This window comes from Sarcophilus harrisii, chromosome 3, assembly GCF_902635505.1.
Source record: "Sarcophilus harrisii chromosome 3, mSarHar1.11, whole genome shotgun sequence".
Taxonomy (NCBI): domain Eukaryota; kingdom Metazoa; phylum Chordata; class Mammalia; order Dasyuromorphia; family Dasyuridae; genus Sarcophilus; species Sarcophilus harrisii.
The window spans coordinates 403,258,352-403,284,626 of record NC_045428.1 but is presented as its reverse complement, the minus strand read 5'-3'; the positions used below and the strand labels follow the sequence as shown (position 1 = coordinate 403,284,626).

The following is a 26,275-nucleotide window of genomic DNA, read 5'->3' as shown; positions in this document are numbered from 1 at the left end:
TCTCTCCTAGAAAAGCTTATTTTCTCTTGGAGAAAACAAATGCATGTATAAATGTAACTATAGGCTTGTACCACATTTAGTTTGAGGTTTGATGGGGGCAGATTCAGGGATGTTCTGGAGCCAGCTTTGACCAGCTGGTAGTAATAGTCAATTGTTAACATTTCAGAGTGAGCATTTACACATCAGAAATGAGCAGACAAATCAGGGCTTAAATTACTGTTTTGTTAATTTTCTAGATTTCAGAAAGGGATGGAGAATTGTTAATACAGATTAAACAGAAAAGTATGTCTTATGTGCCTTATTTTTTCCCCAGAAAGCTAGTTGTTGAAATATTTACCAGTACACTTCTGGGCAGATTGAAAAAGCACAGCATTATAGTAATTGGTTTTGTTCTTGGGAGTATAGTTTTGAAACATATAAATGATTTCTGATTATGCTCCTAGCTAGAGGGGAATCTGAGCTCTACCACAGGAAAGTTCACTATCTTCTATATAGCTCCCAGAGCTGTCCAGAATTCTTATACTTTGAACAAGGAAAAGATCACAAAGAGATACAAGGAACAATGTTAATTCCAAGTATCTATAAGATCATTCAGATGAAATCTTTAACAGGAAAAAAAAGAGTTAAGGGTCTCCTGTACATTGTTAGCTTTTTGCCTGTCACAGTCTCCCTTGAAGGTGTGAATTTGAGGAGAAATTGCTGATATTGCCATTGATGCCCCAAGCTGTCAATTTCTTCCTTTCTTAAGAGATCTTTTGAAATTCCTCCTCTGATGAAAATCCTAACCTTCAACCTGATAAGTTTGTTTTCTTCCTAAATTGGGAAGAAACACAATACTCAGGGTTTTTATGCCTTAAACTCCTCTCAAGGCAATCAGTTTAAGCTTTATCAGAAGGACTATTACATGTATATATACAGAATAAATAAGAAATAAATATAAAGTAGTTTAGGGAATAGAGGGAACCAGAAAAAAACATTTATAAACATCTGTGTGTGTGTGTGTCCTTTACATTAATATGCCTATGTAGCCATTGTCTGTCTCCAGAAGAACAGAAGCTTCTTTAGGGCAGGAGTTCCTTTCTCTACATTTGGAACTCAGAGGGGGAAGCTGTGCTTATTCATGGGATCATAGATTGAATGCTGGAAAAGACCTTGGAAGTCATCTAGACTCAATTCTCTCTGATTTTATATATGGAGACTGAAGTGACTTTCTGAACATTACACAGGTAGTAACAGAACTGAAGATTGCACCTAAATACAACCCCTAAACCAGCACTCAGTATCAGGCTACCTCCCCACAATCAATGGAATGAGAGTTTTTTTTTTTTTAATTTTTGAATCAACATTCTTGTTGTATAGACAAAGCCAAAAACATCTGTTTTCAGGGACTGTGCCAATACTTAATCATTGCCACTCACAGGTCCTCCCATTCTGCAGAATATGTTCAATTTTTTGGTGGGGGGGGAGGGAAGTATAATTCGATGAACTTTGTTATGAAGTTGGGTTGCTCAATAATTTTTTCTGCCAGGCGAGGATGTATTTTAGAAAGGGAAGAATTTGGCCAGTTGATAATTCTCCACCTGTGGAACAAACTGATCTCATCTATTATCTGTAGCCAAATAAAAATTGTGCACATTTATGAAAACAGAATAGGAAATGTAGGATCATTCTCTTTTCTTTTCTAGTGCCATGGGAACATTGAAGTTCACCGCAGCCACCTGCCTCATTTTACCACCATAATACACATTCTCATAACCATATGGCTGGATTCTTGTAGTAATGTCCTAATAAGTTTTCTTGACTCACTTTCCTCCTTCACCTTTATCTATCCTGCTTTATCCTGCTGATAAATAGCACTATGGAGAGTATCCTTTTCAGGGATTTGCTTTAGGATACCTCCCTCCGCCTTTTAAGAGTTTCTCTACAGGTGTGCTAGATCAGCTTCTACTGGCTTCTTAGAAGAGCCATTTTCTGTGAGAGTATCTGTGCCTCTGAAATAGACAAATAAGAAAATGATGGAGAAAATATTAATAATGCAGATAAAACTGCATTATGAAAGTGTGTCATGTACATTTTTATTTTCAAAGATCTGATTGTTGAACATTTATAAACATCTTTCTCTTTGTGTGTGTATCCATTACATTAACATACCTATGTAGCTATTGTTTGTCTCCAGCAGAACAGAAGCTTCTTGGGGGCAAGAGTTCCTTTCCCTATACCCCAAAGCCTTTCACAGTGCCTGGTACTTAGTATATAGTTTATAAATGACTATTGAATTGAGTTGAATATGACACTCGATGCTAAGCTAGGTTCTTGCCATAACATATGATCAAGCAGATACTTAGCACAGCAACACAGTATAAAGATATAACTGATGACAGCAGATGCTTTATATATTTGGATTTCCCTTCATCCTTATCCCCTTTCCCTCCTTCACCTTGATAGTTAACTTTGTTCTTTGGGAGAAAGTGCTCATATATATAAGCATAATTATTACAGTACTTTTTGTAGTAGCAAAAAACTGGAGACAAAGTAGATGTGCATCAATTAGGGAATGACTGAACAATTATAATATGCAAATCTAATGGAATATGACTTCGAGATAAGAAATGATGAATGCTATGAATACAGAAAAGTGTGAAAAGACTTACATGGGCTGATGCAGAATGAAGTAAACAGAATTAGAAAAATAATGTTTACCGTAACTACTAGGATATAAATGGAAACAGTAACAACAACAATAACAACAACAACAACAACTGAATGGTATGGAATTATACTGACAAGTTTGGTCCCAAGGAAGAGAAAGGGAAAGGCATTCCTTCCTAATCTGGGGCACCTTTTACAGAGGTGGGAAACCATGGGTACAAGAACAGCATATAATGTCTGACTCCTTATATAATAATTATTTTTAAAAATTTGCCTATTTTCTTTTTATTCTGAGGAAAACATGGGGCTGGTTTTATTGTGAGCCTCTTGAGAGCAGGTATTATTTTTTGCCCTTTTTTGTATTGCCAGAACTTAGCACAGTACCTGGTACAGAGTAGGTGCTTAATGAATGTTTTATTATTTTGTTTTTAAAAACTAAATATATCAACAAAATTTTATTTTTCTTAAAAGCATTATTCTTTGGTGGTTAGAGATGGAGTAAGTATAAATAGTATAAGCTGTATTTAGCCACAGGTTTTATGGCAAAGATCATTATCTGTAAAAGAACCAAGTCTCGTTTGATAAGAAAGAAAAAAGTCCCAGAACTGCTATATGGGGGAACAGTAGCATTCTCTAAAGATGAGGTGAGATGTCCCTGGAGATGAGGGAAAGTAACCTTCTCTTCCCATCTCGAGGGTGAATGATCATTCAGAATACCCTCTTTTAGCCCTAAGTAAATCCATGCCTGTAAGTAATAATTATTATGTAAGGCTTATAAAAAAAGGAATGTTATATAGTTCCCAGTGCTAGACTAGATGTCTCTGGAGACCTCCATTCTACACCTGACTTTATTTCTAAATAGCTATTTGACCTTGGACAAAATATTCTACCATATTAGCCGTCAGTTTCCTCATCTGTCTAATAAAGGATTTTGACTAGGCTTGTCAAAGGCTCCTTCCAGCTTTAATATTCTGTGAATCTATGAATTGTATTTAAAATAATTATATGAGTTGAGTCTGCATAAAACGAGAGTAGTTTATTTTGGTAATCTGTGCCCTCTTCATTAGCCATGAACAGCAGTTCTGCTTTCCAAAAATCTTGCTTGCCTGTATTATAGCAAAGGACACCAGCCAAGGACTGTGCTGTACACCTTTCTTCAGAGGCTCTGACCCATTCAGTGTGAGTCTCTTTTCAAAGCTGGCAGGTCAATGGTATTAATTGTACAGTGCTTGTCTCTAGCTAGCAACAGGAGCAGAAAGAATCAGAGCTTTGTGCTTTTACCAGAACAGTGTTGTATGCCTCCAGCTACTACTTCCAGCATGTGCCAACATTTTCTTTTTGGCTTGGAAGAAGAATGCCTTGCTCCAGATGACCCCAGGTTATCCTCCAGTAGCTGAGGGAAATGTTTTAGCACAAACAAAAGTACCTTCCTTTCCTCCCTCTCTCACCCTTCTCTTTGCCCAACATTTGATCTTTGCATTTGTCTCAGGAGGCTCTCAGGAACAGATCCTCCCCATAAGATTTAGTGGTCTCTGAGCAATGGCAGGTGGACAGATTGGTGACAGATGGGAAGTTAGGTGGCATAATGTATGGAGTGCTGATGCTGGATTCAGGAAGATTAATTTTTCCCAAATTCAAATCAGGCTTCAGATACTTACTAGCTGGATGGCCCTGGGCAAGTTATTAATCTAACCGCATTTGCCTCAGTTTCCTCAGCTGCAAAATGAATTGGAGAAGGAAATGGCAAACTCCTCCAGTATCTTTGCCCAAAAAAACTCCAAACCCTAAATATGGTCATAAAGAATTAGACATGACTGAAAAACAACTGAACAACAATAGGAAATGACAGAGGACTGAGAATGACAGGTTTGATGTCATTCTGCCTCTGTAAATTTTAGACCCAATCACAGCAAGGAGAGTAAAGGGAGCTGATGCTGCTAAAAAAGGAAGAGTAAGGTCAGATAAACATTGATGGAAGAATCAACATTTGAGGAAATTGACTCTTTCATACTGATTATATAATAGGTTAAGATCAGAAACAGTATGGCACAATAGAGAGCATCAGGACTGGGAATCAGAAAGACCTGGTTCCAATTATTCCTCTGACACTTATTTGTATGACTACAATTTTCTGAGTCTTCATTTCCTCATCTGTAAAATGGGAATGATATTCTTGCAATACTTTGTAAAGTTACATTAGGGCTCAAATGAGATAATGTATGTAATAAAATGCTTTGCAAACCTTTAAAGCATTGAATAAATATCAGTTATTTTTATTATCAGGAGAAGCAATATGGTGCAGAAGAAAGAATATTGAACTTGGAATGAAAAGATACCCATTTTAGTCTTGGCTCTGCCCCTTATGAGGTAGTGATTTTGGAGAAAGGGCTTCTATGTGTTTCCCTTTCCTCATCTATTAATTGGTTTTACTTTTACTCCCTTGCACAAGAGAGAATATTAAAGGATCTTTAAAGTATAAATTTTAATCACTAATGTCAGAGAGATCTCTAAGAAACATAGAAATTAGCCATTTTAATCTCCCTTTTCACAGTTGAGGGAACTAAACTCCAGACAGGTGACTTGCTCAAGATCATAGAGCTTATGGAAAAATAGGCATTAGCTGTTGATATTGGTTCTTATGGGGCAATTCAGATACACTGGAATCTCTGTGAAGGCTGACAATCATCTTTAAGATAAATTATTTTTCATTATTATCAACAGCAATCATAGTAATATGTCAGGAACAGAATAGTAATATTTGGTGTGGACCCATTATTTCAGTGATAGAGGAAAACTCTGGAGTTTGGAGTGTGGAAATGGTGTCTACCAATGCAGATGGGCAATTTATCTCTAGAATCTTAGAGTACTTTGGTACTGAGAGCTTAAGCGACTAGACCATAATGATAATTCTAATAATAATAGCTAACATTTCTATAATGCTTACTGTATGTCAGGCACTATGCTAAGCACTTTATAATTATTTTCTCATTTGATCCTCACATTAACCCTGAAAGGTAGGTGCTGTTATTAGCCCTATTTTACAGATAAGGAAACTGGGACAAACAGGGGTTAAATGTCTTGCCCACTTAGTAAGTGTTAGAGGCTGGCCTTGAACTCAGGTCTTCCTGATTCCAGACCCGGTCCTTAGTCCACTATATTATGCAGCTTCTCTCTGTTCCGAATTTTGTGACTACTTCCAAGTATAAAGCTATAGACATAATATTTTAAAAGGCAACTACGTGGATGTGATGACCTTAAGACAACCAGGCGATCACGTTTTGCTTTCTTTTTTGAAGTCAGGGAGCACACGGAGTGATGAAACTGTCAGTCATCTTGAGGTAGAAAAGAATGCGTTTTTCCTTACTTTAGGAATTCTAAGTCAATGAAGCCGAGAGGAGGCTGTGATTGACAGAAGACTTCTTATGACATTGAAGGGGGAGTGGCCTCCTGCTCAGTGCAGGTTAATGTCTCACTCCTGCTTTTTTTCTGATAGGTCATTGCTTGCGAACAGCAGTACGACTACTCTTATGATGCCCGATGTGACGTCTGGTCCCTGGGGATCACGGCTATAGAGCTGGGCGATGGAGACCCACCCTTGTTTGACATGCATCCTGTGAAAACCCTCTTTAAGATTCCAAGGTACGGCACTAGATGGCTCTCTTGATTCATTAGTTTGTTGTTTGGGGGAAAAGAGTCTAGTTAGAAGGATGATAAATATTTCATAAACAATTTGCCACTGAATCCTAAGAAAGCTTCAGTGGAAAAATTATTATTATTTTTTTTAAAGAGGAAAAATAGTCTTGTGAGAGAACGCACAAAGAATAACAACACCTTGTTGAAACAATTGCTTTCAATCTTTTCCTGATTTTCTTCGATGTTGATTTTCTCTGCTTCCCACAGAAGACTACAGATGTAATTCTGATTAAAGGCATCTGTCTCTGTGGCTTTTATTTTTAAATCACATAATCATGCACTCCAATATTATTCAATTTGAATATTATTTCAGTATACCGGAGAAAGTATGGCAAATTGTGTATGTGAATGTTGTGTGTGTGTGTAAAAAATATACCATCTTTTATTGAATGAGTCCATCAGAAATATTTTAGAGGGTCTTCTCATTCAGGTAGAATTGGATGAGACAAGTCTAGTATTCTATGAGCTGGTGGTAACCTTCAATCATGATATATCTTACCTTTATGACAATTCAATGAGAACAACATCCTTGGAGAGGAGTAATCTATGGAGTGTTTAAATGTAAATATATTTTATCCTGTATTTATTTAGTAGAAGAATTGCACATGAGTCTGGATTATATGGCAAGTAGGATGTGTCTTTTATCAAGTCTGGCTTTTGCTGTTGTTTTTTCTGAATTGGGGCTACATCTGGGCCCCTCTAGGGTTTTTAGTTACTGGTAAGAACTGGAGAGAGAACAATAAAAAGCTGCTTTCTGAGCACCCTGTCCTAGGCTGGTTGCTGATTGACATATATTTATGTCTTTCACATTTCATTTACAAAGGAAGCCTGGGGGCTGGCTGATAGCAGTTTAAAGGCTTTAACAATACAAGTGTTTGACCTTTCCTTATCTGCACAATCACATAGTTATCACAGGCTTTCAAAATTTCTCTTGATTGCAATTTGCATTTCTGATTAGGTCTATTTATATGCAGATGAGGCTCCCTTGCCTTCTGCGTCATAATGTTATCTATGTCTTCTACTTCCACTCAACCCTGATGGGCACAGTCACCACTCTCTAGAAATGCTCTTGGGCTTAGACCTCTTCTTGTCTTTACACCAGTGTGGGACTGTTTAGGACAATTAATGGAGCAAAAGAAACTTGAGGTTTTCTAACAGAACGGAGCGTCCTTAAGGCAGATAGGTGCCTGCCCTGTTTTATTAAAGTGGGGTTCAGAGGCATATGTGGAGTGTTTGGGGTGGATCACCCATCTTATCTTTTTGGAAATAGCCATAATATCGGTATAGACATAGCCTAACTTCCTACTGTCCCTAGTAGAATAAATTTCTTGAGGGCAGAGACTGTTTCATTTTGGTCTTTTCATTCATACTACTCAGCACAGAGCCTGGCACACAATTACCCCTTAATAAAAGCTTAAATCAATTGATGAATAAATGATTCATGACTTATTCAACAGATGTTTATTAAATCCCTGCTATGTGGAATGGATTCTGTGAGAAGCTGGATCTCCTTAGACACTCCCATTGTCTAATAAATAATCCAAGTCTCTGTCCTTGTGGTGTTTACTACCTAGGAAGATTGAGAAGCTAACTACCTTCAATTCTTCTACAGGCTTTAAGCTTCACATAGTAGACTTTCTTAACAAACTACCTTTTGATGTGAGTAGTGTTGTGAAGGTAGCTGTGAATATTATTGGATGGTAAACACTAGCTGTTTGGCCATAGGAAAGTAATATAAACTTTGTATTCCAGGTAGTGTTCTAAGACTATAGGTTGCAGAAGAGGTGCATTGGGATAAGAGGGACTCCTTACACCATTGAAATCACTGGACTAGACCCCACCCCCAAAATGTACATGGAGAGCTATGACATAAACAATTTTATTGTTCGATTGTTTTCAGTCATGTCCGAGTCTTCATCACTCCTTTTGGGGTTTTCTTGACTATTTCCTTTTCCAGGTTATTTTATAGATAAGGAAATTAAGGTAAACAGAGTTCAGTGACTTTCCCAGGATTGTACAGCTAAGAAGTGTCTGAGGCTAGATTTGAACTCAGGATGATTCTCATGTTCTTAACATCATACCAGCCCTTTATTCTAATTTACCTTCTATCTATGTTCATGTTATGGGCACCTAGGTGGCACAGCTGGTAGAGTGTCTGTCCTGAAGGCAGGAAACCTCATCTTCCTGAGTTCAAATCTAGCCTCGGATACTTCCATACCTAACAGGTAGTCAAATAGTCTTTCTTCGCAGATTTCCAAAGAGAGGTCCTCACAAAGTTGATTATTTCACTTTTGGGCAGTCCTAATTACTGGGATTTTTTTACCCCTTACACCTCACATTATGGATCCATTGATTTCTTAATGTATCAGTCCTGGCATCTCTTGAGCTTGGCTGAATGCCATTACCATTTTCTATAAAGGAGTCCAGTCAACAAGCACTAGTTAAGCACCTTCTATGTGCCAGGTGCTGCTCTAAGTCTTAGACAGATCTTATAAACTAGTATCTTATTTTTCATAAGATTATATAACTAGTGAATGACATATCTGAAACTGAAAACAGGGTTCTCTGTACCATTTGATCTTTTTACCTCTATTTAGTTCTAAAAGGACAATCAATCAACTGATGAGTCAGTATTTATTGAGCACCTGCTATAAGCCTAGCAATCTGTGAGGTGCCAGTAATTGTTACTATTAGACTTTAATGGGTCTACCTTGTATTTGGGAAAACATAAGTAGAAATATAAAAAGTAGATTGTTACAGTCTAACTCTGTTCACATGTCTCCCACAATTGAAGAAATGCTTATAATACCTAGTAGAAAAGGCAAGCAAATTAACAACAAATCAAAACATTCTGTTGCAGATTTTTCCCTTAGAGCATTTGCCTACATTTCTTTTCTTTTCTTAAAACCACGAAAAGTTTGCTGCAGTCACTGTCACAAAACCACTGACCTGGGTAAGCAGAAATTCATCCTGGATCAGGCTAGTTGAAACTGAAAGGCCAGATGCTTGGAACACTAGCTTAGCAGACCAACATATATTCTGTATTCCAGTTCAAACAACGTTTCAGTGTTTAGTCTCAGGGCTTTCATATTGCTCTCAGTGATGGACTCAATCCATTGTTTGCCCTAGCCACGAATAGGCTAGACTCTCAAGGATGTGTCTTTATATAGACTAGTCATTTTTCTTTCTGGCAGGGGGACTAGAGTTAGGCAGAATAATTCAGTAGATAAAAATCAACATTTGACTCAGTTTTGCTTCCAAGTATGGATGAGTAAAATATCTTTTTTCTTAGTTGGCTATTTAAGTTTATTTGCCCTATTTTGTGTAAATATGTGCATATGATATTGACTTTTATGGCCAAATTTTCTTCCATTTCCTAGGAAGGTATTTTAGTGGAAAGTACAAGGAGAGATCTTCCATGATGCATGACCATTTTATTCTATAGCAAAATAAAGCCCCAAATACTTCCTATACATGTGCCATTAACTCCCAATTATCTACATGAATAGAAAAATGTAAAAGGTTAATCCTCAAACCATTTGTATTTGACCTTAGAATATATATATTTCCTAAACTATTTGAATATGACCTTGTTTAATATTCTGTAAATAAGCTACAAATCAAATAATGGAGTTTGGCTATGAAGACCTGATTTGCAAGGGGTTTCTGTTTAACTTCTGGTAATACATTCTGAGGTGGGAGTAAGCTAGTCAGGCCCAGCACCTGCCTCAAGGCTTTTCTCAAACCTTCCTGAATCAGGGAAAGGTGGTAAAATGTAACATATAGATTTCATAGGACACTTTAGTCAGTGTATAAAATGAAGAGGTTGGAGTAGACGTTCTCAAAAGGTCTGCTCTAGCTCTTCTCTTTTCTATGATTTTCTGCAGAGATGTCGATCAAAGAGCAAGGAATTAAGGAGAATACTTGTTAAAGGCACTGTCAGCAAACTGGAGACTAAACTGGCCTGACTGAGGACCATCTTGCCTGTCCAGAGTTCCTGCTCTTTTCTCTTTCTCTTATGTGCCTCTTTTTCTCCCTCTTTCTCCGTCCCCTCTATTCATTGTGATATAACCTCTTCTCACTTAAACTTATCCTTTGTTTAGCAAAACAGCCAGTATTTGACATTCTGCCTGATATTTTTGCCCCAAAGATTCCCATAGGTTTTTGGATGGTACTAGATGCTGCTATTTGAACCTAGCTGTCTGCAAAGAGAATAAGAAAGTATAACCAGCATAAGTCCAGGATCTGTCTAAATACCCTATGACAGCAGTTTGGCTCCTGCCAGGTTTAAGGGGCTAACAGTCAGTTCTCCATATTTGGCCTCTCTCCACTGGAGATTCTTTTGAACTTTCACAAGTTCTGGAAAATGGCCTGGACTGGACATACTCTTCATTTAAAAGAAAATGAGTCTCTCAGACCCCTGTTCCAAGAGCCAATGGAGAGAAAAGAAATATAATTATTTTGGTCTCTTGGCAACAAAAGCATATCCCCCTTCTTTACAGGTCTTTGGTGTTCTTTCTCCTTCTCTGTCTTTTACACTTCTAAAAATAGAGTAAAATAAACCAGTGGCTGCTTATTATGGGTCTATTATATAAGCAAAGTGAGTCTGGTATTATTAGCATTAATCTAAGCCCAGGCACCAACAGTACTTATCCCTTGTATCTCAGTACACATTTCTTAGTTTCACTTCATTCTTCACAGAGAAGCAGACAATTTCCAAGGATCCCAATAGAAATATTTTTTTTTGGTTGAAAGTAAATTTACTTTTTTGTTCATTCACTCTATTAATGAATTGTTAACTTTAATAGATATAGATAATGAATAAACACTATTAAGTGTTACTGGGTAGCTAGCATTATTTTGGGAATTGTGAGAAACACAAAGATAATTAAGAGTTCATATAATATAAAATTCATAATCAGCAGAGGTATTCTGTTATATATAATGATAAATGACCTTAAAACAGAATAATTTATAGTATAGTCATCTTCCTAATCATCTGCCTTGTAACCTTATAGCTTTTATGACTTTTTCTTCTCTTTCTCATCCTTAGTAATCCAAGTTCTGGCCTTTTTACATCCATCTGGCCTTCCCTCTTTACTGCCACTGAAACCATCCTACTTAGATCTCATTTCTTCTAACCTAGAAATGTAATAGTTTCCTAAATGGTCTTCGTATCTCTCTAATGTAGCCTCTCTGCAATTCATCCTCTGTATCTCTGTTACAGGAGTCTTTTCCATGTATTATGATCATATTATTCTTCTACTCCAAAATCTTCAGATTTCCATATTGTCCACCACATAAAGTACAAATTCCTGACTCTAGTATTCACTACCTGACTTCACTTGCCCATACAGCCATATCTCATATTTCTTTTCTTCTTGCCTTTCCAACCATATTATGTCCCAGACTTTCATTTGCCTACTGGTGCCCTTGCTCCTACTTTCCTCCATAGCTAAAATGTTCTCCTTTTGGCTACATATCCTTCTGTTGAAATCTCTCCTTCTCTTCAAGGTCCAACCCAGATGATATATCCTCCATGAGGCTTTCCCTGACCTTCCTTCCTCATATAAAAGGGATTTCTTCCTCAAATTATTCATAGCATATTATCTGCACTGTCTCCTTTGAATATATTTCACTTTCCAATTATAAGTCATTTACATACTTGTCTTCCCCACTATTACATTATAAATTCCTTAAGAGTGAGGCTGTTATCCTATCTATTTCCGTATTCCCACTTCCTATCATAGTTCACATATTAAATGCTTAATAATTATTGAATTAAATTCAATTGGAAAAAGTGCAAGAGATATAAATTATGTGAGATCTGAGCAAAAAAGCATCATTTCCACCAAGGCTGGATGAGGAAAAGCTTTCTGGAGGATATGTACTTTGAATTAATCTTTGAAAGATAAATAGGGTTAGATATGTGGCAGGAATGATAAGTAGCCTTATGTTTGGTGATGGTATGAACACAAGCAGCTTTCACTACCACAAGATGATTGAAAAAACAGATCATTTTTCAATACTTACTAAAGTAAAAGCACTTAAATAATTTTATTTCTGTCTCTTTTACTTCAGAATTTAGCTTTTTGGGTTAGAGTCAAGAATGGTATCAATTAAGAAACTAAAGAGTGACAAAATTATTTTGATTATTAGAAATAGTCAAATTAACTACAAAGGACTTATGAAAGAAGACTGTGTCTGCATCTAGAGAAAGAACTGATAAATAGAAGTATGGATAGACTATAGAATGACTATATATACATACACACACATATTTGTATCTGATGGTAGCCATCACTAGGACAGGGGAGAGGGAGAGAAGAGAAAAAGGGGAAAAATTATATTATAATTTCAGCAAGTTATATGTAATAGCTTAATAGTTTCATGTGTATTTTTTAAAATTCTATGTTGTGGAAATGTATTTAATTTTGTAAATTAGAAATAAAATAAATAATTTTTAGAAAAAGAAGGGGCAGCTAGGTGGCACAGTGGATAGAACACCAGCCCTGAAGTCAGAAGGACCTGAGTTCAAATCTGGCCTCAGACACTGAACTCTTACTCGTTGTGTGACACTGGGCAAGTCACTTAACTCCAATTGCCTCAGCAGAAGAAAGAAGGAGAGAGAGAGAAAGAAAGAAAGAAGAAACTAAAAAGCCATATCTAAGCATGTATCATTACTCATTCTCTTGCTCCCCCCCCCCCTCCACTTATGGATAGTCAATTTATGAATGATCTAAAAAAATCAAAACAAGGGAATTTTAAGGATTTGGTGTTCTCAGAATATTAGGACAATATAGCACCTTACAGATGCTAGATCACTGCAATGGAAACTGCTTGGGGATTGTTACAAGCAAAATAATTTTGGAGGCTTAAAAGTTTGTTAAGGATAGAAGATAATGATTCAATTTGATTGTTTTATCCAAACCATTAGTTGTACTTTCTGTATTGATGCAGAGTAAAGAATATCCAGATGCTTTGGGAATCTGAGTGTCCCTTGCACTTTGCCTTCTCATCTAGTATAGTCAAAAATATTTCTGCTGAGAATCCTAGAAACTTTCTCCAAGGAAGGAATGAAATGAATCAATGACATGCCTGGAAACTATCTTCTCTTATGTGAATTTGGAGACACACATCTTTTTTTTTCAAGGATAAAGTGTTAACACGTTACAGGAGTCCAAGACTATCTAACCTTCTCTACTCCAAAGACCCTGTAGACAGATACTCAGTAGACAGAGATCTCTTCTTTCAGGATTTCAGACCTGGGCATTCTAGGTTGGAAGGTGTTTCTGGATTTCTCTGTATTCCTTCTGTCCACAAAGGCAGGCAATGTCCTACTGACAAACAAACAAACAAAAAACCAAAATGTTCTAATAGTTTATTTGTAAATCAATTGTTTGGAATTCAGAATAAATTTTATCATAAAAATGATTTGTGCCAGGGGGCCTAATGATTAAAATGCTGGACTTGCTGTCAGGAATAACTGATTTCAAGTCTGACCTTAGACACTCACTAGCTGTGTGACTCTAGGCAAGTCACTTAACCCTGTTTGTCTCGTTTTCTTATATGTAAAATAGATAGAGAAGGAGATGGCTATTTCAGCATCTTTGCCAAGAAAAACTTAAATGGCGTAAAAAAAAGTCACACATGTTTGGAAATGACTAAACAAGAGCAAGAAGTTTTAGGTGTTGTTAAGGGGAATCATATTTTCTCAATCAAAAATCAAGACACATAGTCTGACAAAGAAAATTGCTTTTGAAGAACCTAATGAAAAATATGCTCATTCTTCTGATGACAAGATGGGGATGGGGGGGTGAAGAAAGAACCCTCTGAAGCTCCCTCCAAACAACTAGAAAGCTGCCTCAGAATTGGTCTAGGAGTAGGGTAATAGCTTACCAGCATGGCAGGAAAGATCTGTTGTTTCCATAGCAATCCAGCAGCTTCTCTCTTCCTTCCCCGCAAGATCCCTTTTCCAGTCTAGTCATCAGAAAGACTCTGTTACCATAGAAGTTAGAAGTAAGTTCCTACCCTAGAGCAGGCCAGACACTATGCCCTTCATCCAGGGGAGACCAACAAGGAGGCCCCAAGTCACAATAGAAGTCAGAAGGAAAGTCTACTCTCCGGAGAAAGTAAGCATCTAAGGCTTGCAGTCCAATGAAGGCCTGCAGTAAAACCCAAAGTTCCAGCACAAAAAGCTTGGGAAAGTACAGGACCAGAACCCAATTCTCACATAAAAATATCAAATAACAAAAAGAGGAAGAAAAAATAGCAAAAAACACAAAAAAGACCTTGATTATAGAAAATTACTATGGTGATAGGGAGGATCAAGACATAAACTTAGAAGAGTCTATGAAGTCTCAAAAAAGTGTAATTTGGTATCAGAACCCAGAAAGAATTCCTAGAAGCACTTACAAAAGATTTTAAAAAGGAAATTAAAGAAGTCAAAGAAAAATTGGGACAAGAAATGAGATTAATGCAAGAGAATCATAAAACTTTTCTATTCACTCGTTAGTCAGTAGCGTGGGAAAAGATATACAAAAGATTTACCAAGGAAAATAACTCGCCCAAAATAGAATTGGCCAAATGGAAAAGGAAGCAAATGAAAAAGCTCACTGAAGAAAAATTTCAAAAATAAGAGTTAAAAAAAGAAGAAAGCAATAATTCAATGAGATATCAAGATACTATAAAATATTTCTGTATGGCAAGATGACATTTATAACTCTTAATTTTATTACTTTTAGAGCAAATAGATATAGGGTAAATAGAGGGTATGGATATAAGTTGTCTTTGATGGGATGTTACCCCCCAAAAAACAAAAGGATGAAAAAGAAAATTGCACTGGAAGAAGGAGATAGGAGATTAAGTGGGATAAATTATCCCTCAGCTGAGCATGGGGTGAGCAAATCTTAAACCTTACTCTCCTCAAAATTAGCTCAAAGAGAGAATATACACTCAGTTGGATATAGAAATCTAACTTACCCCATAAGAAAGTAAAAAGGGATAGAGATAATAGAAGAGGAAGAGAAGACTGATAGCAGGGAGGATTATTGGGGAAAGCAGTGATCAGAAGTAAAACACTTGTGAGGAGAGAAAGGAAGAGTGGAAAAAAGGTGTGTGTGTGTGTGTGTGTGTGTGTGTGTGTGTGTGTGTATAAACAAAAGAAAAATATCATGGAGGGAAATACACAGTTATCACAACTATAAATGTGAATGGGATGAACTCATCCATAAAATGGAAGCTGATAGAAGAATGGATTAAAAACCAGAATAAAAACAATATGTTGTTTACAAGAAACACATTTGAAGCAGAGAGATACACATAATGTAAAGGAAAGAATTTGGAGCAGAATCTATTATGCTTCAGCTGAAAAAAAAAATAAAGTAGGGTAGCAACCATGATCTCAGACAAAGCAAAAGAAAATATGGTTCTAATTAAAAAAGACAAAGAAGGAAATTGTATCTTGCCAAAAAATACTAAGACAATGAAGTCATATCAATATTAAATATATACATATCAGATGATATAGCATCTAAATTTTTGAAGTTGAATGAGTTATAGGAGGAAATGGATAATAAAACTATATTAGTGGGGGACCTCAACTTTCCTTTCCCAGAATTAGATAAATCTAATTAAAAAAATAACAAGAAAGAACTTAATGAAATAAATAAAATTCTGGAAAAGTTAAATTTGATAGACCATTGGAGACAATTGAATGGGAATAAAAAGTAATATACCTTTTTCTCAGCAGTATATGGTATCTACACAAAAACTGACTATACATTAGGACATAAAAACTTCACCACCAAATGTAGAAAAAACAGGAAAGTACATGCATCCTTTTCAGATCATAATGCAATAAAATTACATTCAATAATGGAAAATGGAAAGACACATTAAAAATTAACTGGAAATTAAATAATCAAACCCTAAAAAAACAAGTGGGTTAAAGAACAAATCATAGAAATTTTCAATAAATAAAAGAAAATTGCAATGAGATAACATACCAAAATTTATGGTATGCAGCCAAAGTGGTACTTAGGAAAAAATGTATACCTCTAATTGTTTTAGATCAGTAAAATAGAAAAAAATGCAGATCAGTAAATTGGGCTTGCAATTAACAAAGCTAGAAAAAGAACAAATTAAAATCCCAAATTCGAAATCCTGAAAATCAAAAAAAAAAAAAAAAAAAGATTAATGAAAGTTGAAAACAAGAAAACCATTGGGTTGATAAATAAAACTGAAAGTTGGTTTCATGGGAAAAAAAAACCCAAAAAAATAGATAAACCATTGGTTAATCTCATTAAAAAGAAGAAATAGGGAAACCAAATTAGTAACATCAAGAACAAAAAGGATGAATTCATCACCAGGGAAGAGGAAATTAAGACAATTGTTAGAAATTATTTTGTTAATTATATGCCAATAAATTTGACAATCTAAATGAAATGGATGAATATCTATGAAAATATAAATTATTTAGATTAACAGAAAAGAAATAAAATAGGTAAATAACTTAATCTTTTAAAAAAGATTAAATTAAATTAAAAAAGATTAAAAAAGAAAATCCCCAGGAACAGATGAGTTTACAAGCAAATTCTACCAAACATTTAAAGAACAGTTAATCCTATATAAATTGTTTGGGAAAAAAAAAAACAGGCAAAGAAGCAGCCCTATCAAATTATTTTAGGACATAAATATGGTGCTGATACCCAAACCAGGAAGAGCCAAAACAGAGAAAGAAACTTGTGTACCAATTTCCCTAATTGTAGAGGTCCCTGTCAGTGAGGAAACTCTAGGTAAGGTATAAAATCCTTCAGCCCAGAGGGAACCTGCTAACAATGTCTGGTTCAGCTCCCCAGGTCCCTTAAGGGCTCTCAGCCTTCCTGAGAAGTCAGGAGGTGGTGACAACCTGTGTTGAGATTGAAGCAGAGTGATAGCAGGTGGAAGAGTGATACCAGGTGGCAAACTATATACAATAGCAAGTTGTTTATGTGGTCCCATGTGCACAGTGTTTTTGTTACATTATAAAAAGGGGAAAGTCTTTTAAATAAATGGACTCCATTTTCCCACCATTCTTGAGACTCCTTCCTCATCATTTCTCCACTAAGAAGGTATATTTTAATCACCCTGGTATGGGGGCTCTAGAAAGCAACAGTACATTTTGTTACCCCAACTTGGGGGTTCTGGAAAGCAGGACACAACACTTAATGAATATTGATATAAACAGTTTAAATAAAATGGTAGCAAAGAGATTACAATAATATATTGCAAGGTTCTTACACTATGATCAGGTAGAATTTATACCAGGAGTGTAGGACTGGTTAAGTATTAGGAAAACTATTAACATAACTGATTATATTAATAATAAAACCAACAGAAATATTGTTATCTCAATAGAGACAGAAAAAGTCTTTGACAAAATATAGCACCCATTTGTATTAAATATACTAGTAAGTATAGGAATAAATATTAAAATAATAAGTAACATTTATCTAAAACCATTAACAAGCATTATCTGTAAAGGTGATAAGAAGCTAGAAACCTCATTATAATCAGGAATGCAACAAGGATACTTATTATCATCTTTAATATTTAATATTGTACTAAAATGTTAGCTACAGCAATAAAAGAAGAAAAAGAGATTAAATGAATTAGAATAGGCAATTAGGAAACAGAATTATCTCTCTGTAGATGATATGATGTTATACTTAGAAAATCTAGAGGATGAACTAAAAAGATACTTGGAATTATTAAAAACTTTAGCAAAGTTACAGGATAGAAAATAAACTCACAAAAGCATCAGCATTTGCATGTGTTACCAACAAAGTCTAGCAGCAAAAGATAGAGAAATTCCATTCAAAGTAATTGTAGAAAATATAAAATACTTGGATGTCTACCTTCCAAGACAAAACCATAAATAATTTTCACACAAATAAATCCAGATCTGAACAATTGGAAAAATATTAATTGCTCATGGGTAGCCTGAACCAATATAATAAAAATTACATTTCTACTTAAATTAATCTATTTAGCCATATCAACCAAACTATCAAAAATTATTTTCTAGTGCTAGAAAAAATAATAAAATTTGTTTGGAAGAAGAAAAGTTTGATGAAGGGAATCATTGAAAAAAATATGAAGGAGGCAGATTAAAAAATTGGGTAAAAAATTAACAAAATTAGAAAAAAGAACAAATGAAAAATCCCATATTAAACAACAAATTGGAAATCCTGAAAATCAAAGAAGAGATTAATAAAAGTTGAAAGTAAGAAAACCATTGAACTAATAAATTAAAAAAAAAACCTAGAAATTGGTTTTATGGAAAAAAAAAACACAACACAATATAATAGATAAATCATTGGCTAATTTGATTTTTTAAAAAAAGAAAGCACCCCCCCTCCCAAATTACAAGTATCAAGAATAAAAGGAGTGAATTCACCGCTAATCAAATTTATAAAAATATAAATCATTCTCCAGTTGGTAGATGGTCAAATGCTGTGAATAGTTTCAGGCAAAGAAATCAAAGCTCTCTTCATGTGAAAAAAAAAAAAATGCTTTAAGTCACAATTGATTAAAGAAAGGCAAATTAAAACAACTCTGAGGTACCACCTTATACCTTTCAGATTGACTAATATGACAAAAAAGACAAACGTTGAATGTAGGAGGAGATGTGGGAAACCTGGAGCACTAATGCATTGTTGGTGGAGTTGTGAACTGATCCAACTCTTCTGAAGAGCAATTTGGAACTATAACCAAAGAGTTAACAAAAGATTTATCAATGATTATGATAATAAGTGTTAATATTTTTAAGAAGCCTATTTTGTATGAAAATTCTGTTGAGGGATTTGGTTTCCAAATAAGCATGGGTAACTACAGAGTATTTCATAGTATTATGCACATTCTATTTGGAATCATCAGTCCTGGGTTCAAATCCCAAATCGAAAACCTATATGACTGTGGACAAGAAACTTAAAACCTATCCAGGATATATATATATATATATATATATATATATATATATATATATATATACACACATACATACATATATATATATATGTATATATATGTGTAAAATGATAAAGTTGAACTGAATGACCATTATAGTATTTTTTGCTTTAAATATATGATGCTACACATATTAACACTTATTATCATCTCTCTGCAATAGATATTATATTGTATATAGGGGATAAAATCAGTTAACAAATATTTATTAAGCACTCACTATGTGCCAGAAAATGTATTAAGAGTTGGAAATGATGATGAAGATAAGGGTATAAGCCCAGGTAGGGGGAAGAATAGTAGTGCCGATGATGAAAATAGCAGGCAGAATTTATTCATGAAAGATATTTAATTTAGGACATTAATTTTAGTTGATGAAAAGTTTCTAAAGTAGAAGGGTTCTATAGGCAGCCAATAATACAGAACTGGAGGTCTGGGTGAAGATATCAGGATTAGAGATACAGATTTGAAAGTCATAAGTATAAATAGAGGTGGTAGTTGAAGAGATGAGACAGGATTAATCCACTGACCAGAGTATGTTTGTTGTTTGTCTTTTGTTCTCAAAGAGGATGATAACATCAGGGAGGTGATGCCATGATATGTAAGTGAATTGAATTTCAGTGAGGAAGGGCTGTTAGCAACCTCACTTTTTCCTCCAGAGATATCTGGTTCCAGTAGAAATATATGCATCAGGACAACTAGAGATGGCCCTGGATGCAGTGGGAGACCTTGGCTTTTTTAAGCTAAAATTTTTAACAGGTCTCAATTTGACTGAGGCAATGCCCAATCAATCAGTGATTAAGAGAATGACCTCTTTTACTTAGTCAACATACACACACATATACATACCTATATATATGCATATATATGTGTGTATATATGGATATATGTGCATGTGTGTATATACATAGAAATGCACACACATATATTAAAAGAACAAAAGAAAAGGAAGAGATATATTGATTAATTGGCAGTTTTTATTTGGGTCACCCAGGGAGCAGGTCCTGCTCCCACTCAGAGATTGTTTGTCCTTGACCATGATATCAGGAAGATGATGCCATGACATTCGAAGTAATTGGATTTAAATGAGGGAGGGCTGTGCAAAGTCACCAACCTCACTTTTTCCTCTGGAGCCATGGAGCAAGAAAAGCAAGAACCAAGGATTAAGCTTCAAGAAATGTGCACAATAAAACTTTCCTAATCCTAAATTTTCTAATTCACCCACTAAATCATCCCCACAAAGAAACCAGTCATTTTATCCTGCTCCTCAGCTGCAAAAATATAGCAGAGGTTGGCAGGGGGGAGGGAAATTTCAAGTCATCAGTGATTGCCTGACAATTAGAGAATTACCAGCCAGGTGTTTTCCTTTGGGACTATGGATTATGAGAAGAAGGAATGAAAACCAAACTATCATTGAAGTGATGAGCTGAGGGCTGGTTTAATAGCAAAGGATGTCAGCCTGGATTCATTCACAGACCCCTGGTTTCTTTGCTAACACAACATTTAGCTCCTTGCCTCTCAGGAGCCCTCCCATCTTCAGCGTTTCTCATAAAGCAGGAGGCACTAGAATAATTGGGATCATTTAGCACTTCCTGAGTGCCCAACATTGATATGGTTCCGATGATTCTGCAGTGAAGACGTGGAACATCTTTTTAAGAGTCTCTCCTGGGGAGACTCCTAATTCCACTTCCAGCTTCTTTTAATGTGAGCTGTTTGGTATTATTTAGGCAGTGAAGCCTCCCCTCTCCGCTTTTCCTTTTCTCCAAGGATTGCTGGTGGGGTGAGGACTTTGTCACTCCATTTCCTTGTATAGCTGGAGGCAGGAGGCAGAAGTGCCCCAGAAGGATCCCCCATCTGAGAAACATATTTGGTAATTCTTTTTTTTTTTTTTTTTCTCCACTGGAGTAGAGCAGCTGGGGCTATTGGTTCATGCTGAGGTGATGCTCTGTGCTTCCTAGACTCTGGAAGAAGGGGAGGATTCAGTGCAGCCTGGCCACTGGCTGGGAATGAGTTGACAAAGCAAAAGGAGCTGATAGAACTTCTAATTCAGTCAGAGGCTCTGTAAGAAGCTACCCAATTAGTAGGGAAAGATCAGTCACTGTTATGAGTCATTGATTTACTGTAAAACAGATGAGTAAATACAAAATAATCTGTGGAAGGAGAGGGCTATAACAACTGGGATCATCATTGGGAAAGGTATAGTATAAGAAAAGGCTCCTGAAGAAATTAGGCATTTTTAGAGGTAGAGATGAGAACGAGTGCATGTCAAGCATTTGGGACAAATTGTTCAAAGGCATGCAGTTGTGGAAAGGATGATGATCCAGGGGTTGGTCTAGACCATCAGGATAGGTGAATCTGGAAACTTAGAGGAAGGTGTTAGATTTTAGAAGGATTTAAATGTCTTGCTGAGAAATTTGCATTTTTTCTGAAAAGAACAGATAATGACCTGCAGGTTCTGGAATAGTGGAATGACATGGGACCTATAAGGAGCATGGGCTAGAGAAGAGAAAGCTAGAAGATTATTATAATTTTCCAGGAAATGGACAATGAAGGCCTGCAATATGGTAGAGAATAAGTTTTTGGTGATTTCTAGTACAAATGACCTGATCTTATATAGGGATTATAAACCATATTTTCTATATAAACCATATAGTCCATAAACTAATACATGAACCATATGTTCTGTAAACCAATATATTTTATATTGTTGTTGCTGTTTTTGTTATTTGGTTCTCCCAAGCCAGAATGAATTCATTTTCAATGTCAGGCTTATTTATAGCTTCGTGCCAAAATGGAGGACTTTGAAGCTCAGAATCTTTCTTTTAGGTAAGAGCTAGTTGACTCCAAACCTCTGAATCTTTAGAACCAAACTTCCTAGTACTTTTTATGGCCTCAGGCTTGGGATCATTAGCTCTCTATGCCTTTGTTTCTTTCATCCATAAAATGGATCAGTTCAGCTTGATGGTGTGTATAGTTCTTACAATTCTATCATCCTATAGCTCCCAGATCCTACTCTAGATCAGGACTTCTTAAGCTTTTTCCACTTGTGAATTTTTGAACTGAGAAATTTTTACTCAACCCCAAGAATATAGGTATATAAAATAGGTATGCAAATCAAACATTTACTGTTATTAAATCATATGTTGTGTGTTCAGAACCAAGGCTGTAATGAAGTTGATGCAACATAGGTAAGCACTGCCAAAAACACTTCAGATTCATTATGAGTTTGATTTTGAATTAATTTTTGGTTGTTCCACATTCAGAATCTTTTACTGTTGCCAAATTTTTCATGATTCCCCCCCTCATTCAGTTATATAACCCCAGATGGGGTCCCGAATCACAGTTTAAAAAATTTTGCTCTAGGCTTATTTCAGAAAGACTTACAAGAACTGACGTTGAGTGAAGTGAGCAGAACAAAGAGAAAATTGTACACAACAACAAGATCAAATATGGAAATATGCTTAGAAGAATTGCACATGTTTAACCTATATCAGATTCTTTGCTGTCTTGGAAAGAAGATTGGGGGGAGGAAAGAGAGAAAAACTTGGAATACAAGATTTTGCAAAATATTTTGCAATATTGAAAACAGTCTTTGCATGTGTTTAGAAAAATAAAATACTGTTTAAAAAAATCTTTGCTCTAGGTGGATGTTGGTCATCTTTGCTCCCTGGGGTTCAAGTTCTCTAGTGGATTGAAATGCCCTCCAAAACTCCTCTCTATATTTCTTTTATCTACACAGTCTTGCTTACTGTTGTTGATTTTGACCTGTGTGGCTCTATCATTGGGTTGTTTTGTTCCGTGCAAAGAGTTGTTTACATAATATGTCAATGAATGGTTTACTCTAGTTACTCATTCCAGCTCCCCATTAGCAGATACAATCCAGATAGTAGCAAGGGCTAGCATCCTGTAGTTGAAACAACTTGTCAGAATATTCGGATTTAAGTTCCAGCTCTGATACTTATTAAGCTGTGTAATTTTAGGCAAATCATTTTCACCCCTATAGTTTCCCTAGTTGTAAAGTGAGAGAATCAGACCAAATGATATCTGTGGTCTATTCCTGCCCTCTCTTTCCCCCATCGTTCTGTGACTCTTTGGACACTGACTTCCTTCTCCCCTAAAGACTTTGTGCAAGGGTCATTTTGATAAAGGAATTAGATTTAAGAATTTTATGTGTTTATACTTGTGTATGTTAATCAATAAACATATATTAAGTACCTACTATATGCCAGGCACTGTGCTAAGTGTTGGGGATAAAAAGAAGGCACAAGACATTGCTACTCTCAAGGAACTCACTATCTAATGGAGAATACAATACGAAAATATTTATGTACAAATAACACACACACACACACACACACAGGAAAATGGAGAAGTAATTGACACAGAAGGCACTAAGCTTGAAGGGGATCAGGAAAGGCTTCTTATAGAATCTGGGATTTTAACTGAGCAAGAAAGCCAGGAGAAGAAAATGGAATAGAATTCCAGGTATTTCAGATAACCAAAGAAAATGCCTAGTATTGGGGAAATCTTGTGTGAGGAATAGCAAGGAGTCAGTATCATTGGGTCTCAGAGTATGTGGTGGTGATTTAGATATAAGAAAGAATGAGAAAAGTAATAGGGAGCCAGGTAATGAAGGGTTTTGAATGCCAAGCAGAGGATAATAATATTATTATTTTAAAAATTGGAGTTTATTGAATGGTGATGTGTGTGGTGATATGGCCAAATCTGTGTTTTAGGAAGATTAATTTGACAGCTTAGTGCAGGATGGATTGGAATGGGGAGAGAATTGTGGCAAGGAGACCAACCAAGAGACTATTGAAATGGCTTATGTATGAGGTGATAATATGCCACAGTTCCCTTTTATTGTTCTGTCGCAGTTTCCCTAAATTGTTCTGCTCAGTTCCTTGAATTGTTCTACCTCAATTTCCTTGGTTGCAACCCCCCCTTCCTAACCATTAGAACTGAGATAATTAGGGCTGGGAACCCTAATTATTAGCATTTCATAGGCAGATAATTTACCAAGAGACATGCTTACATCTGTTTAAGTTCCAGACTTTCTGTCTCTAATGACTATCCCCTTCACTCCCAGTTTATCAAAATTTATGGTCCTCACCCCCCACCCTGTCAGAACCGGATTGATTGTCCATTTCTGGAAATTCCCACGCTCAACAGTGTTTGGATTCCACCCCTTGCCTTTGTCTTCCCTGACCTCTGGAACCGTATATAATTCATTGGAATCTCACATTCAATGTTGAATGCTTTAAGACATTGCCCTGGAACTAAAGTGAATCCTTTGGTCCCAGAAAATCTCTCCCTCTCAGAAACTCAATAATATATTAAAAACTCTCTAATCTCTATCTTGCCTCAATTTCTCTGGCATTACAATAAAAATCTGCATAAGACTGGTCGTTATGTCAGAAATAGAGCGGGGCATGTACAAGAGATATTATGAAGGTCCACTTAACAGGATTTAGTGATATATTGGATATGGGGGAAAAGGGGACCAAGAAGCTGAGATCAACATCTAAATTGTGAGTCTGGTTTGGAAGTAGGAAGGGTTTGGGTGGTTAAAAAAAAGTGAGGTTGGTTTTGGATGTGTTCAATTTAATGTATCTATGGAACATTTAATTGGAGATGTCTACTAGGCAGTTGGAGATATGAGTGGAGAATGGGAGAGAGGATAAAACTGGATAGAGGTCTACAGATTGTCAGATGATTGTCAAATTTATAGGAGCTGATGAAAGTAACAAATGAAATAGAAGGTAAAGAAAAGAGGGATCAAATTATATCCATTGAGTAAGTAAGTTTCTCTAGAGAAAGATGATTAAGAGCAAGAGGATGATCTGCACTGCAAAAGCTACAAAGAGGTCAAAAAGGATGGAGACTGAAAAAGGCCTTTAGATTTGGTCTAAAATTAAAGAATGGAATGTGTGTGTGTGTGTGTGTGTGTGTGTGCTGTTTGGAATGACTCTATAATTTAATAAGTATAGGTAATTCCTAGTGAGAAAACTTTTGGTATTAAAGCAGATCAGCAAATAAATTTAGAGTTGCCTGAGGGTACAAAGATGATAAGCTCAAACACCCAGTATGGAACTTAAATCCAAATGTTTTAGTCTTTGTATCAACTATGCCATTCTGCTTTTCAAAGAATAACAGTAGATAGAATCTAAATGTTCTAAGATTTGCAAAGTACTTTGTATATGTTCTTCTGTTGGAGTCTCACAACGAACCAAGTAAATACTACTATTACATAAATTTCATTCAATCAATAAACATTTATTAAGTGCTGCTAAGTATAGGGTATACAAAAAGAAGCAAAAAAATTTTCTGCCCTTATGGAGGTTACATTCTAATGGGGGAAACAATATACAAAGCATCATTGAGCATATATATATATATATATATATATATATATATATATATGTGTGTATATATATATAATATATATACACATACACATATGTATATACAAAACAGGAAATAATTAACAGAGGAAAAGCACTGGTATTAAGAGGGCATGGGGAAAGCTTCCTCTAAAAGTTGAGATTTTAGGATTTTAGTTAGGACTTAAAAAAGAAGATATGGAGGATACTAGTCAGAGAGAATGTGGGAGAGTGTTCCAGGCACGGGGGACAGCCGTCTTGTTTGTGGCACAGGTAGGAGGCCAGGATTATTGGAGCAAAGAGTTTATTGGAGAATGAGGTATAAGAAGACAGGAGAGTTAGGTGGGAGATAGGTTATAAAGGTCTTTGGATATCAAGGAGAGAATTTCATATTTGATTCTGGAGTTTATTGAGTAGGGATGTGACATGATTGTACCTATGACTTAAGAAAATCGTTTTAGTGGTTGAATTGAAAATCTGTTGGAAAATGGATTCATTGTGGCTTGAAACTGAAGCTTAATGAAGTTAAATGCCTTATGCTTCAT

General features: G+C 35.8%; 1 protein-coding gene across 1 annotated transcript in view; it reads left to right on the top strand.

Annotated features, from left to right (window-relative positions):
- The window catches only part of LOC100929651 (myosin-IIIb), a 212,167-nt gene that overhangs the window by 38,762 nt on the left and 147,130 nt on the right, over positions 1–26,275 (top strand). Inside the window, exon 5 of the mRNA XM_031961351.1 lies at positions 6,143–6,288. Within this exon, the coding sequence (XP_031817211.1) occupies positions 6,143–6,288 (146 nt within the window). The remainder of the gene's footprint in view (positions 1–6,142; positions 6,289–26,275) is intronic.